The sequence below is a fragment of the Dermacentor albipictus genome, chromosome 2 (genome assembly GCF_038994185.2).
Source record: "Dermacentor albipictus isolate Rhodes 1998 colony chromosome 2, USDA_Dalb.pri_finalv2, whole genome shotgun sequence".
Lineage (NCBI taxonomy): Eukaryota > Metazoa > Arthropoda > Arachnida > Ixodida > Ixodidae > Dermacentor > Dermacentor albipictus.
In genome coordinates this window covers 1,998,841-2,014,515 of record NC_091822.1, presented here as the reverse complement: position 1 = coordinate 2,014,515, position 15,675 = coordinate 1,998,841, and the positions used below count along the sequence as shown (strand labels likewise).

General features: G+C 48.6%; 1 protein-coding gene across 7 annotated transcripts in view; it reads left to right on the top strand.

Moving 5' to 3' along the window:
- The window catches only part of LOC135921124 (uncharacterized), a 224,424-nt gene that overhangs the window by 114,132 nt on the left and 94,617 nt on the right, over nucleotides 1–15,675 (top strand). For all 7 annotated transcript variants that reach the window (XM_065455444.1, XM_065455443.1, XM_070533410.1 and 4 more), the window contains one exon: nucleotides 15,255–15,346. In XM_065455444.1, the coding sequence (XP_065311516.1) occupies nucleotides 15,255–15,346 (92 nt within the window). The remainder of the gene's footprint in view (nucleotides 1–15,254; nucleotides 15,347–15,675) is intronic.

Below are 15,675 nucleotides of genomic sequence, written 5' to 3'. Positions count from 1 at the left end.
GGACCCAGGGGAGGTGCTTCACGTCGTCTGCTACAAGGCTGGAGCGTGCGCCTCTTGCTTTGCTGTAATGTACACTTCGCTGTAATGTACAGACGCGACTGAGTGCCCGAGGCGGCATTACGGGAAGGCGCACTTCACTAACAGGAGCATTTTTCAGCTGGTCCTGTCTACAGCTTGTGAACAGCCTGCTTAATCAATATACATAAACAGAAACAAGCTTCTCACCACACAAATCGCTTAGCATGTTTTTTTATAAGGGATGAGGGTAAAACTACAGTCATTTTTTCGCACTCTTTATTAGGCAGCAGCCCTTTATTTTACTCTCACATCACATCACATCACTTTATTTTCCTTAAAGACCCCTTTCGGGGTGTTGCATAAGGGGTGGGGTTTACAAGATGCAGGCATTCACAGAAGTAAAAAATATGGATGGACAGGTTATGGCAGCGACATGGTGGGGAAGGCCCTTCCAGTCAGTTGCTGTTCGAGAAAAAAATGAGTTCATGAAGGTAGTAGTACAGGCTCGTGGACGCAAAACTTGAAGAGGGTGACCGATGCGACGGGAGCTGCATGGTGGGGGTGCGCAGATGTATAGTTCTTGTCTTAGGGGCGAATAAAAAAACTTGTGATACAAAACAAGACTGGCAATGCGACGGCAAGCAGAAAGATCACACAAACCTGATTGTAATTTTAGAGATATGCTAACGTCGTATGAATATGAAGACTGAATAAATCTAGTAGCTCGGTTTTGTACAGCTTCGATGGCATTTGTTAAATATGCTTGATGAGGGTTCCAGATGGGCGATGCGTATTCCAGTTTAGTTCTGATAAGTGAGATGTGTGCTTGTAGTCTGACGTGTTGAGGGGCTTCCCTCAGGTGACGTTTTAAGAAACCTAATGTTTTATTAGCTGATGATATTAGGTTAGTTACGTGCAGTCGCCAAGATAAGTCATCAGAAATGGTGATACCTAAGTATTTGTAAGACTTGACGAGGTCAACAGGGGAGTTAGAAACGGTATATTCAAAAACAAAAGGGTTGCGACGGCGGTGAAAAGACATGTACTTACATTTGTTAGGGTTGAGTGTCATCATCCACTGCGAACACCAGTTTAGCACGAGGTTTAGGTTTGCCTGAAGGGATTCTTGGTCACAAGGGTTAGTTACCGATCGATAAATAACGCAATCATCAGTGAACAAGCGGATATGAGAAGATACGCGCTGGGGTAAGTCGTTAATGTAAATGAGGAATAACAAGGGACCGAGGACAGAACCCTGTGGGATGCCAGAGGTGACTGGGAGCGTGTTGGAGGATTGGTTAATAATGAAGACAGACTGAGAGCGATGCGTGAGGAATTCGGTAATCCACGCGATGATGTTTGGATGTAGGTTTAACTGGGAAAGCTTAAGAAGCAAGCGTTGGTGAGGTACTTTATCGAACGCCTTAGCGAAGTCTAAGAAGATGGCGTCAGTTTGTAGATTAATAGCAAGGTTGGCGTGAATGTCATGAAGAAAAATGGCTAGTTGAGTCTCGCTCGAAAAACCCTTACGAAAACCATGCTGTGACGGATGAAAGAAGTTAGTGGAATCTAAGAATTGCATGATTTGGGAGTAAATGACGTGTTCCATGATTTTGCAGTGAATACTTGTTAATGAAATGGGCGGATAATTAAGAGGTGAATCAGTATTACCTGTTTTGTGCACGGGAACGACCTTCCCCACTTTCCAGTCGTCTGGAATGGTTTCTTCGGAGAGTGATTGTGAAAACAATAAACTGAAAATACTGGAACAGGCTGGGTTAGCGTTTTTTTTTAAAAATTTTTGGATTGATGTCATCTATGCCGGTGGCAGATGAATTTTTTATTTTATCTATTATGCACGAAATTCCACTACTGCTGAAAGTTATGGCGTCCATAGCTGTAGTAATAATAAGTGGTAATGTAAAATATGGTGCTTCGGATTCGTCGGTAAAAACAGATGAAAATGCAGTGTTAAAGATGTCTGCACAGTCGGCATCCGCCACGATTTCACCAGCATTGTTATGAGGGTGATAGCACGCACTTCCTTCGGGTTTATCACCTTCCAGGATTTCTTGGGGTTATCAACTATCGTTTTTGGTAGTACTACTTCGTAAAATGAGTGCTTAGCACTTCCAGTCTTGGCCAAGTATGCGTTCTCAGCTTCATAATATTTTTCCCATGCGTGGGGGTTCGCGTGGCATTTCGCTGTACGAAATGCGTGTTTTTTCTTGTTTTCGAGCCTTTTCAGTGTCTTTGCGAACCAGGGTTTCTGATTACTCTTTTGTAAACTGCATGACGGAATGTATTTATTTGTTAGTTTGATAACTTTATGTTTGAAAAGAGTCCAGTTCTCATTTACACTTCTGGAAAGATAGGACGTTTCAAAGACCGACAGAAAGGTCGTTATTTCAGAGTTGATTCCTCCGTAGTTTCCCTTATCGTAGAGCCTAATAGTTTTCTGGGAAGTTTGTTTTAATTCAGGTGAAAAGTTAAAGTTCGCATGGATTACTTTACAATCGCTGATTTCTCGGAGGCCTGTAATGAAATTAAGACTGTCTGGATGAGTGGTCAGTATGAGATCCAGAGTGTTCGCTGCTTCCCCTGCGACACGTGTCGGTTCGGATACAACTTGAGTCAAGTTAAAATTAAGGCAAACGTCAATGAAGTCATTCGGCTCTTCTTGACTAACTATGGGCTGAGGTTGGTTACTCCAGTCGATATTGGGGTAATTGAAGTCCCCAAATAGTAGGATGTGTGCTTTAGGGTGCTTTGATACTAGTTTATTTAGAACATTGTGAAGCTTGCGGGGAAACTCGGGACTTTTGCAAGGTGACCTATAACACACACCAATTAATAACGTCAGAGGTGAGGCGCGGCACATAATCCACAGCATTTATAAGTCTGACGCGATATTAATGGCAGAACAAGATAATTGTTCGCTGACTGCAATTAGGACTCCTCCCCCACGAGAATACTTGCGATCAGTGCGAAAAAGATTAAAGTTGGGCAGGTCAAACAGAATTTCTGAGTCAGTGATATCGTTGTTCAGCCACATTTCGGTTAATATAAGTAGATTGCCGCCTGACGAAGTTACAAGGTTCAATACGATATCGCGTTTCGGCAGGAAGCTGCGAATGTTAGTAAAGATTACTGATAGTGAAACGTTGGCACATGGCGTAGGTGGGGGATAGCGCGATGACCGGCAAGGATGAGTTGATTGTTAAGATATTTCTTTTACAGATTCTGAAAGTTAATCAAAAACGTAACGTTTGGGGCCAATATGCAAAGTTTTAAATCTCAGGGTAAAAGGCACGGACTTCGCCCTCGCAAAAGCGACAAGCTGTTTCCGGCAGTTTTGAACGCGGCACGAAAAGTTTTCACCTACGCTGTAGTCTGTACTTTTGAATTTTGAACCTTTAGAAAGAACTGATTCTTTAGTTTTAAAGGATGTAAACTTAACGATAATTGGGTGTTTCCTGTCCTTAGATTGTCCGAGGCGATGGGCGCGTTCAATGTCGTTAGGGCTAAACTGCGTGTCCAGGTGGTCAGAGCAGTGGCGAATGATCAAGTCTTCTGTAAGCGAATACGTTTCAGTGGGGTTGGTATTGGGTAAACCATAGAAAAGTAGGTTATTGCGCCGAGAGCGATAATCTGCGTCATCTAGACGAGCTTCCAGCACACCAACTAAACGAGACGGTGCAGCCGAAGTGGCCTGAATCCCCTCCAGATCACTACGGAGTGTAGATAGATTTTCGCAGTGAGTTTATAAGGCGCTCAGACGCGTAGTTAGATTAGTCATTTTCTGGTCCATTGACAGCAGTTGGCCCTTAAAGGGAAGCTGAAACGGTTTTCAATTTCCATGAATGGCTGGGATTGGGAAGAACAGACCTAATAATTTATGGTTCCGAAATTTTTTTGTTCGTTTTGTTAATATAAGGGGCGGAAATCGCTTTCTAAATCACCCCCGCAAACACGCCCCCATCGCTTCCCGGAGCACCGGGTGAGGTGGTTGCCAGAGGAGAGAACCGGCGAGAGTGACGTCACTGGCGGGGACTGAGCTGCCGGACCGGCGTGCTGGCATGCGCTGGCATGCCTCTTTCCGTCCTGCGCTTTACTCAACGACGCTACCAGATATTTGCCGCCGCCGCCGCTCACGTTTGTTTTGCGATTTTCGTAAACTGTTTTTTCCTTCTGTGCTGCGTGAGTGCCTACAGCCAAGGGCGCCCAACATGCCCTCGTTCTGTGCAGCATTCGGCTGCGCGAACACACGCGGGCGAGACGATGTGGTGTTTCACAGGTTCCCGAAGGACAAGAAGCTTGCAGCGCAGTGCGGTGAGGAGAGATAAGTTCGTGCCGACGAAATCAACTGTGCTGTGCTCGGACCATTTCCGCGATAGCCGGATAGCCTTACGACAAATGCGGAAACGCGTTGTTGCTAGCGTTGCTATACTCCGTTTCATACATCAGGTGCAATGCTGTGGAGGCTTGAGATACTTCTTGCAGTGGCTGCGTTCACACTTAGAAAAAGTTTGGTGTTTCTTGACCCGATTTTTGAGAAAACTTTTCATTTATAAGCTCAGTTCTGAATGAAAAAAAAAAAAAAATTACCCATAGAAACAATTCGTGTACTTATACGGCTGCTAACACGTTCTTTTAAATCAATTTTCTTTTCGGCATTGTTTAATTGCGGTCTGTCGCGGCAGCTTCACGTGCATGCTCGCGCGAGCAAATGCCGCTGGCACGCTGCGAACCATACACGGAAACGCGCGCACTAATAAATTTTGGTAACCGGACTTCGTGCGTAGCTTCCACAGCGTTGCACCTGAGGTATGAAATGTAGTATAGGCTTGCCTAGTGACATTCGACGTACGGTTGCAGTTATCATGTTTACCACACGGCGGTGCTAAAACTGCCTAATATCTTTATGTCAACACTAGCATGGAGCGCGCATACCGATTCTTGATCGAGCCACAATCGCAAAGTCGTCGAACCATATTCTGAATATTGCACATATAATCCCCCTGACCATCTCGATTTGGATGCGTATGATAAGCAACTTCCATGACTGTACCTCGCAGCACTGCATGTGCGCGCTTTGAAACGCGGCACTTATGTTCGCGATCGTGTATCAAGGCTCAGAAAACCACGGGACTTTAGACAAGCAGCGGCAAGGTGCTTGACATCGCGGAATTGTACCCGTGTTTACAATCTAATGAGAAGTTAGTGCTTCGGCATTCTTCCAGCAGCAAGTTCCCAGTGACACTTTAGCGCATTTTTTCTCCCGTCATTGGAACGTGCAGCTACACGAAAAAAAAAAAACATACGTAACAGCTAAGATTTCCAACGCACGAGAAGGTGCACACATCACTCTCGCTTTTGGCACACTCAACATCGTCGTTGCCGCCGTTGCCGCCATCGTTTTCCGTATCGGCTGTCGGTTCGAACATGTACGGCGAAAATACAAGCGGTCCGAGACAGCCAGAACGTTCCATAATGCTTACAACTCGGCTATGACGCCAGAACAGAACAGCATGCTACGCTCTGAAACGGCGGCGCCGACCGGCGACCGCCGCCATTGACGTCACAGCGGCTCCGACCAATCACGGGCAACAGCGGCGTTCGCGCGATACCCTGAGGCGCTGGTGCGCGTTTTCATGAATAAACAGCCGCTTGCGCTTGTTTCCGCCCTTTTTAAATGAGATATTCGTGTTCAGGGGACTCAAAACTGTAGAATGCCGCAGAGAACTCATTTTTTTCGAAAAGTGTTTCAGCTTCCCTTTAAGCTCTTGCACTTCCTAACCAACTCTGTCTGGCCAGTAGACATCTTTTTTAGTTTGCCAAGGATTATGTCTAGCTTGTCGGGGCCGGGGTTGCTCTCAATGTCACCGCACATCAGTAATAGGGACCGAACAACATGAAAGCACTCGATATAGGTAGTGTTACGAACTTGTACCGCTGCACCACTATTACGACTTTGTGGTCCCGTAGCGCCCGTCACCCGTTTCGTGACAGAGCGTTGGTAGCGAAGACTCCGAGCCAGGCGTTGATGAGAATAACGAAAGGGATTTTATACATTATATACAGGTCATTGTACAAGACAAGATCGGATCGACACTGGGGCCGAGAGCTCACACAAACGCGACTGTTCCCGCACGACGGCGTCCGGCGAAAACGCGTGACACATCTCACCCCAGTCGGGAGCGACACTGTCTCCCGGTGGGTCGGCGGATCCTGTTTTTCAGGCAGCGCGTCGCTGCTTTTATAATCCCCGAGGAACCATTGTCACTCAAACGGCCCAATACAAAGTCAGCACACGACGGTCGTCCGAGGGGTCCAACCAGCGACCGCGCTGGCCACCCGGTTCAAAGTTCGCGCGCGCGGAGACCTCCATGCAAGAGGAGGTGCGGCGCCGGGCTGTCTGGCACACGCTGACACGTCCAAACACGCTGCTCGCCGAGGCTTCTCCCGCAGCAGGACACCGCTGCCTGACGGCTCAGCATCTTGACTTGTGAAGGGAGAATTAGGGCGCTCGCAGGATAGATTCCGCATCTTGCAGATTCGGAATCCGGGCTTGTGGTAATGGCACAACAGCATCCCCGCCCTCAGATAAGGCGCCGGGAAGACGAGCTGCCTCCACGTGGCTCGGATGCCAGGCGCGCACGTTCGTCAGGCTCGTCCAAGTTCACGTCCAGTGTCGGGACGCCAGGTAACTTCACGTGCCCAGGTCCGACTCGCCAGGACAGGAGCTCTGCTCACCGTGTCGTCGCCAAGGCACCTTGACCAGCTCCGCTCGGGTCGTTCCTAAGACCTTGCTTCTCGCCACTGGTCCCGGTTGGTCGTTCTGCAGCTTGCAAAACCGACCGGCACAAGGCAACACCCAACACGAACAAGTGCCCTCTGTCTCCCGTCAAACACCAGACAAGGCCATAATCCAAATCAACCTAACTAAATCGCTATCCCCTTTTGCTCCCGCTGCAACAAGAGGCAGGTGTACGATCTAGTACACAAGGCTCAAACAACCAGTTTTCAAATTAACAACGCAACAAAATAGAAACAATTATTAATCAGCAATAATAATTACAAATAGAATGGTCCCCTTGAAATCACTTGGACCGAAAACATACTTCTGAGGAAGCAAATGAGGTCATTCATTTTTCCCGGCGATATTTTCGCGGAATCCGAAGCTGCTTATATTTGCGACCCTGCTTATCCGTGTAGCGGCGGTACAATAAGCGAGATTCCTTGCCAAATGAAACCCTCTTTTTTTTCACTCCCCGTTTGACGCTCTTCCTCAGATCGGCTAATGAACAGTCTTCCTGTTGCTCGCGAATCAGACTTTCTCTTTCAACTGCAGCCTGCTCCTGCCGGCTGGCGGAAACCGGAGCGAGTGTGGAGCCCGCGTCGCCTAATTGCGGCGTCGCGTCTATATCGCGGCTAGCACTGCACGCGTCACTCCCACTCACTTCCAGGACCCGCTCGTCTAGGCCAGCGTCCGAGCTCTGCCTCTCCCGTGACTGCTCGCCACTCAAGTTACCTTGATCAGTCCGTGTGCCGCACCGCCTTTCGCTCACCGACGCTAAGTCAAGTTCCCTCGACAGCGGGCGCGCTTTGGATCGCGTGGGGGCCATGTACGCCACGTCGGCAAAGAATGATTTGCCCTGATCCCTCAGCAGCTGCTCCGAGCTATTTGAGAAGAGGTAGGAAAATTGCTCCGGGAGGGCGGCTGACACAGCGGCTTCGGTGTTAAGTTTCCCAAACTCTCCTTCAATGATAACCGTTGCGATCGGTAAACAGACACTCTCCTTCTCGGCCACTTGCCGTATCCTTACGCACTCTCCCGTAAAATCACTCGAGGAGATGAAAGACGGGTGAACAACGTCCATAGTTGCTGCAGAGTCCCGCAGTGCTCGGCACTTCTTGCCGTTTACCTTAATTTCCTGCACATAGGGCTCCAATAGACGTATGTTCTTGTGAGTTTCCTGTATCGTTGCAAAAGCAATTCTCTCTGGGCAGCTTGCAGCGATGTGCCCTTGCTTTTTGCAATTGTAGCAGGTTAACGGTTTCCGTTTTTCAAAAGAACGCGTCATTTCGTTTCGCTGTTTCGGACCATCGTCATCATTCTGAGATGCATTCTGTCCTTCCCTTACAGTTTCTTTGGGAAGGGACTCGTCTTCCCGAAACTCGCGACGCGTGATTTCCTTCCGTTCGTCGGGCTTCCCGTAAAACCCATCTCTTCTATCTGCTTTTTCTATGCGCACTGCCTTGCTGTGCAAGCTGCGGCGGGTGTAATACTCTTCCGCTAACTCTGCTGCCTTGTTTAGCTTAACCTCCTTTAGCCTATCTTGCAGCCAGAGCCGGACATCCTCATCAATGCAACGGTAGAACTGCTCCAACGCGATGCATTCGACAATTTTGTCGCGGTCGTCGAAAACCTCTTCGCCGTTCAGCCATTCCACCAGGTCGGCTTTTAGACGAAACGCGAAGTCAACATTCGACTCCTTACCCTTTTTTGCATACCGGAACCTCTGCCGGAAAGCTTCGGGCGACAATTTGTACTTCCGCAGTAGCGCTTCCTTCACATCACTGTAGCTCTCAAACGCCTCTTTCGATAAGCAAGTTATTACGTCTGATGCCTCCCCAGGAAGCAACGCTAACAGATTCTGTGCCCAGAGGGATCGCTCAATGCTATTCCGTTCGCACACGTGCTCAAATTTCACGAGGTATTTGGCCATATCCTCTCCGACGACAAAGGGTGGAAGTTGATCGCGTATTCTTGGACCGTTAGAAGTGAGACTAGGCGCTGGCGAGTTATTTCGGGTCTCCAACTCTTTCATTTTAAGCTCGTGCTCACGAATCTCTCTCCTTTCCTCCACGCAACGTTCCTTCTCCCTCTTTTCCTCCTCGCGACGTTCCTTTTCTCTCCTTTCCTCCTTTTCCTCTTCGCGACGTTCCTGTTCTCTCCTTTCCCGCTCGCAACGTTCCTTCTCCTCCCTTTCCCGACGTTCATTGATATCCGCCCAGGCCTCTGCGGCTTCCTCCGCCGTTACGTCCCCAGTCCTCATGACCTCAAGGATCGCACTCTTTCTTTTAGTTGAGCCCAACTCAATGCCCAACTCCTCACAAATTTCGAGAAGTTCCTTCACCTTGTACTTCTCCATCGTTCACACTGTCCTCCTGCTGTTTACCCTTTTTGAATATACCTGCCGTACGCTACTATAACACTACTAGTAAGACATATGCAAGTATTTCACACACTGCCCTGTTTACCCCCTCAGCATCCCCTGGTTTTCAAAACCCTCTTACTAGGCTTGAAACACACAAGGTTATCACAATGCAACACCAAATCCTTCCCTAAGCTACTATAACCTGTGTCAGAGAAAGTCTGGTGTTTGAGGTAAACTTCAGGCACTCACCGCGCCGAGGTAGCTGATGCCGGTCAATCCCGTAGCTGCCATCCAGTGTTACGAACTTGTACCGCTGCACCACTATTACGACTTTGTGGTCCCGTAGCGCCCGTCACCCGTTTCGTGACAGAGCGTTGGTAGCGAAGACTCCGAGCCAGGCGTTGATGAGAATAACGAAAGGGATTTTATACATTATATACAGGTCATTGTACAAGACAAGATCGGATCGACACTGGGGCCGAGAGCTCACACAAACGCGACTGTTCCCGCACGACGGCGTCCGGCGAAAACGCGTGACACATCTCACCCCAGTCGGGAGCGACACTGTCTCCCGGTGGGTCGGCGGATCCTGTTTTTCAGGCAGCGCGTCGCTGCTTTTATAATCCCCGAGGAACCATTGTCACTCAAACGGCCCAATACAAAGTCAGCACACGACGGTCGTCCGAGGGGTCCAACCAGCGACCGCGCTGGCCACCCGGTTCAAAGTTCGCGCGCGCGGAGACCTCCATGCAAGAGGAGGTGCGGCGCCGGGCTGTCTGGCACACGCTGACACGTCCAAACACGCTGCTCGCCGAGGCTTCTCCCGCAGCAGGACACCGCTGCCTGACGGCTCAGCATCTTGACTTGTGAAGGGAGAATTAGGGCGCTCGCAGGATAGATTCCGCATCTTGCAGATTCGGAATCCGGGCTTGTGGTAATGGCACAACAGTAGCAAGGCAACACTGGGGGCTCGGAAGCTGTACCAAAATGTAGTTGCTGGTTTTTTTTTGTGAATAGAGTTCGATGGTTACCAACCTGCATGGTGAAGACGAGGGGATTATGCAACCGTGTTGTGGCACAGCCACCGAGCCCACAGGGTGCAGTGGGTGGTCGCTGCTCCTTTATAGTTGGCACGGTGAGTGCTGTTGCTGACGATGGGGACTCCCAGTCTGCGCTGAGTTTCGAGTTGACTTGAGTCGGCAGGTTGGGAGTTGCTGCGCACAATGTCCTTCCGTCAGCTGCGCCGCGCATCGGCGCACGCTCAATCGCGGTCGCCCAGGTAGCGCAAAAGACAACAGGGAGCATGACGAAGATGATCGAGGGCGAGTGCACCTGCATGGCGAAGACAAGTGGATTATGCAACCGTGTTGTGGCACAGCCACCGAGCCCACAGCAATCTCACAGCACTTGGTATAGTGCATACCGACAAACCTATTAGGCGCGCTCTTTGTTGGAGTCATCATGTGATGAGCCTAGCGCGCCGTTTTGCGCTTGTCTTGATGCTAGAGCGAATGTGCTTAATTGACTTAAGAAAATGACCGAAACCTGCTATAAATTTCCCAGAAAGAAAGCCATTGTTCAATCACGCATCATCATGTCTGCCATGAATTTTACCATTAGGGAGGGCAATGTTGTTACTTCGACAGCAATTAAGAAGTCATATCCACTGCTTCGCACTCCCTTATTGACGCGTTAATGTTGCTGGTAGGAGAGCATGGAGCGCTTTACACGATGTAGGAAAGTGCTCTCCCCGGCATAGCAACTGATTTGGCGGCAATTTTGCTCCCCCTCTTCATCTTTCTACTTCCTATAAAAAAACCAAATTCATTTTTGTTGTCACAGTTTGGGTAATATCACCGAAGCGGTGCCAATCCCCTGACGGCTACCTGGCGCGAGAAGTCGCATTCTCATTTCGAAGAATCATCGGTCAATTATTTCATTACATTGATTAGGTGAAGTAAAACATGTGGCGCCGACATTTTTTGGGTTGTTTTTTTTTTTTCTCCTTGGACTCAATGCACGCCGCATGCGAATGCTGTTTCCGTCCGTTTTGAATAGCTAATTGGAGTGGAAAACCTATAATCTAAATGTCTGTTTTCTAGCTTAAATTACGTCTTGCTGAGTAATTTAAGTCGTTATTCGCTTCTATTTCATTTCAGTACTTCCTTGGAACTGGCCATATGCATATTCTCACTAGCGTATAATGATTTGTTAATTGTGCAGTATACGTCCCGAAGCGACACATGGCCTCTGAGTTACGCCATATAGGTGGGCATCGAATAAATTTGGAGATTAGGAGGAATTTATTTCTATCTTTGAGGGGGTGGACTGGACTGAGTAGGTAAAACCCAAATATGAATATGGCACAGGAACCCTTGCCGCAGACAAGTGATGCTGTTGCCGTCGTGGGGAAGTGGCCGGTCCGTGCGTTGGACGAACTTGGCCACGATATTTAAACCGGCGGTCATGAGGCCGGCCCGGTGTCGTCTGCCGACAGCATGCCGGTGGTCGGCAAACGGGCTCACCATTTGTAAAAGCTAAGCCCGGCCCAAGCCAGATTGCTGTGGTCAAGCCAGTCTACTTTTTAACTGACCATGGGCATCAGCCCGATTAATCGCCGAGCCCCCTGCCCCCCCCCCCTTTTTTTTTGCTTAGGTCATGCTACCCCATCTTATGCGATGCAGCCAACGACTACTCAACTGAGTGACTGGCCGCTTAGAAGTTAAGTATTCTGGGATGACTCGCCAAATCGAAAGACACCAGAGGTGCTTCCATTAAATGCATTTCCGTCGACATGCATGATGAATTGCATTTTGTTCGGTTGCTGGTTGTCATGGCGCTTCAGCTATAATATCGCTGTAACAGTGCGGGATAATTTCATTCCCCGGTGCACTTTGGAAACTAGCCATTTCGCGGGTACTGGAAAAAGAAAGACAACGCACTGTAGATTTGTGCCTACAAAACTATTCTCAACGCATTATATCGGAAATGACAAAAAGGCCACTGAAAACTGTAAATAGAATCGTCCAGGCTTACAAGAAGGATACAAGAATTGCAGATGCTCCTAGTAAAGCCCGGCAAAGAGTGACCATTGTAGCAGCGGCTGCTGCAAACCCTACCTCCACCGTTTGAGAAATTAAGAACAACCTCAGGCTGGGTGACATCCCTGCCACGGCTATCAAGCATCGCCTCTACGCCCCAGCCTAATAAAGAGTGCGAAAAAATTACTATTTTTACCCTCATCACTTATAAAAAGCATGCTAAGTGATTTATGTGGTGAGAAGCTTGTTTCTGTTTATGTATATTGATTAAGCAGGCTGTTCACAAGCTGTAGACGAAACCAGCTGGAAAATGCTCCAGTTACTGAAGTGCGCCTTCCTGCAATGCCGCCTCGGGCACTCAGTCACCTGGGTCTAGCGAAGTGTACTTTACAGCAAAGCAAGAGGCGGCGCGCTCCAGCGCTGTAGCAGACGACGCGAAGCACCTTCCCTGGGTCCGTGTGCATCTGCGCCGCTTCGCTTGGATGCGCCGCTGCGCCGGACGCACTGGTGCCCCGCGGAGCGCGGCCACGGTGAGCCGTGTTCACCCTAAGAGTGAACGAGGCTGTACATAAGGGATGACTGCATACTTTTTAACTTTTTCTATCTGTGTTTGGGGTGCTTCCCATTTTTTATTTTCTTCACTAGCCCTTCACACATTGGCACGATAATAGGTTTTGGAAAACCGGCCGTCTCTAGATGATTGAGTTGCAAAAAGCTCAGATTGGTGAGGTGGTGGCATGACTTTCTAAGTGCAGAACCTAGACACGTCGTAACAATTCCTCTTTTCACTAGTTTCGAGTGTGCTGAGGCGTAGTTTAGAATTGGTTTGCTTGTCCTGGGGTTATATTGCCAACAAATATGTTGTACTGTTAATCTTAACTGCAAATCCAAAAATTGAATTTCACAATTCAATTTTCAATTCAATTCAATTTCACTTTGCAGTTCATGAGTAATTCTGAGACCCATTCCTTCTTTATCAAAGGCTGCGAAATAACTCCAATAGCTTTGAACTGGTTTGAGAGCTGATAACTACCAAGTCATCATCAACAAACCTGAAGCACTTTATCAATGTTCCTGCCAAGATACTCTCGAGTGCCTGGTCAACAGTGCTGAGAAAGATCTCGCCAAGAATTGGTGCAACCTGAGAGCCAATGCAGACCCCCTACTCGGTGGGAGTGGTCTACGTCATTCCACTTTCATGCGGCAAAAAGTACTTTCGACAGACGGGACGCTGCCTTAACATCTGCCTCAGGGAGCACCTAGGTGCAATCAGGAATGAAACAGGCTCTAATCTAGCCGCGCATTGTAGAGTTTGCTTATGCAAAGCTATGTTTGAACAAACGGAAGTACTGTATAAAAATATGAATCAAGTCAGCTGTGAGAATGTGGAAGCCTACTTCATGCATGTAAACTCAGGCGCATGCGTTGGCCAGACTTCTATCACTCTGCAGGATAAAGAAACTAATTTTTTGAATGGCAAGATAGGCTAACACCCTTGTAAACGTCACTTTACATGTGTTTACATTTTCTGTATATTATAGCCCTTTGTTTGAAAAAATAAACCACTTGTTAGCCTGCGCTCGTGTCGTGTACTTCCTCTCGTCTTTTGTCCGGGTTGTGCTGCCTACCCATAGGAACATGACCATTAATTTCTTCTTGATAGGTTGGTGATAGAACGGGCTTAAGTTTGCGTGCCAGTTAAGGCAGGCAAGTGTAGATAACTTGCATGAAACTTACTATGACACTAAGCGGCGCTACTCCCTTTGTCATTGCTTAACGAGCGGTGCTCTCACTTGCTGATATTCCGGGGCTGAAGCCCTTTCTTTGAAAGTTAGCGACACCACGCTGGCAGATGAGCAAATTTCTGTATCCTCAAGGAAAGCCATAGATCTCAAAGTGCTGGTTACACAGACAGTTCTAGCAGCGATCTGCGAACTTGGCCTCACAGGTTCGTTCTATTCCTCAATATGCCAGTCACTATTTTTGTGGCAAACTACTGCTGTTAGGATCGGCCTGCAGGGGTACTGCTCTGCAAAGCTATATCGGCCCGCTGCACGTGCTTCAATCGACCCGTGGTGCCGGCGCCCTTCGGAAAACCAGCGAGGACGACAGTGCTAATCTACCATGCGCCTCGTTTGGAGAATCAGTGACGGCAGCAAGGCGGGCCATGTTTGGCGCCCAACGTATTGTTGGTCGATTTGCCGGGTCTTCATGGTCTCTCTCAGCAGCAAGAAGAGCTTCCCTAACAAAAGGGTGCTTTGCGGTATGGGGGCCCCAGGATTCGTCACAGTCTGCTGGCACTCGTGGCGACTACAGGAGAAAGGCAGCTCTGGAATTTAAAGGCGCAAGACAGTGGGCACCCGGCGGCTGTGCTGCAGGGGTCAGCTCGGGGGACCGACACGCCTTTCAAGACTCAAGATAATGGACAACCGGCGGGTCAACTGTGTTGACGATGACGTCGAATGGGTCTCTCACCTAGGGAACTAGGGACCATTGGAGTGTTTATAAGCGGCTGTTGTCGGCTGCTCGTAGTGTGCTCATGCTCGTCGTCGTGCTCTGTGCTCGTGTTCGTGCTCGTGAGCTGTGGGCCCATTTGCTGTATGCTTCGTCTTGCGTGCTCCATTTGGGAGCCACGCTAGACTGTCGAATGTATCTCTTGTTTAAAATGTAAATACTGTGAATAAACCCTGTACACTTAGTTCCTCCCAAGTTCCTCTCTACAACCTTCAACCCTTACAAATGGTGGCAGCGGCGAGATCGTCCGACAAATCTTACACTGCACATGTCTTCAAGCCACCACTCCACAATTTGCAGCATGATTGGTGTAGTGTGCGTCAGTGAAAACTCGGTTGCACTTACAACAGCTGATCTTACAGAAGCAAGGTAGAAGTGGTAATGGTTTCGCGCTTGTGCGATATCACTGAGGCCATGTGCGGCATGCTGCTGGAAGCACCATCTCGTTTCTCTAGAACAAAGTGCTCCGCTAAAAGGGTCAATAGGCGACTGATGTGCCTTTTTCCTTGGCATGCAGGTCATGCGATTCTCAGCCGGTGAGGCTCCCAGATGGGCCGTGAATGAGCGGCACTTCCGTAAGCGGCACCTTCCTCCTTTAGTGGGCGCTGGGTGAGTCACGTTCATGTGTCTTTCGATGCAGAAAGCATAGCGCACTCTGCTTTTTTCTTTTTTTTTTATGTGGAGCATTTTTTGCCTAGTTTAGGTACTTTGAGTCTATCTAGCCTCTTACGTTGGTCCAGTGACCCAAATTATTCATTAGTTTGGTCCACTAGTGATGTTCTCATAGTTGTGATACCGTCATGGTCATTTCTTTAATTTGATATACTGTCAGGAGATGCATCACTTCACATGACATGACATGAATGACACCTGGCAACTCTTTGCAGAACTCCAGACGATGCTGGATAGCCTGCTACTTCCAGAATGCATTGCATATC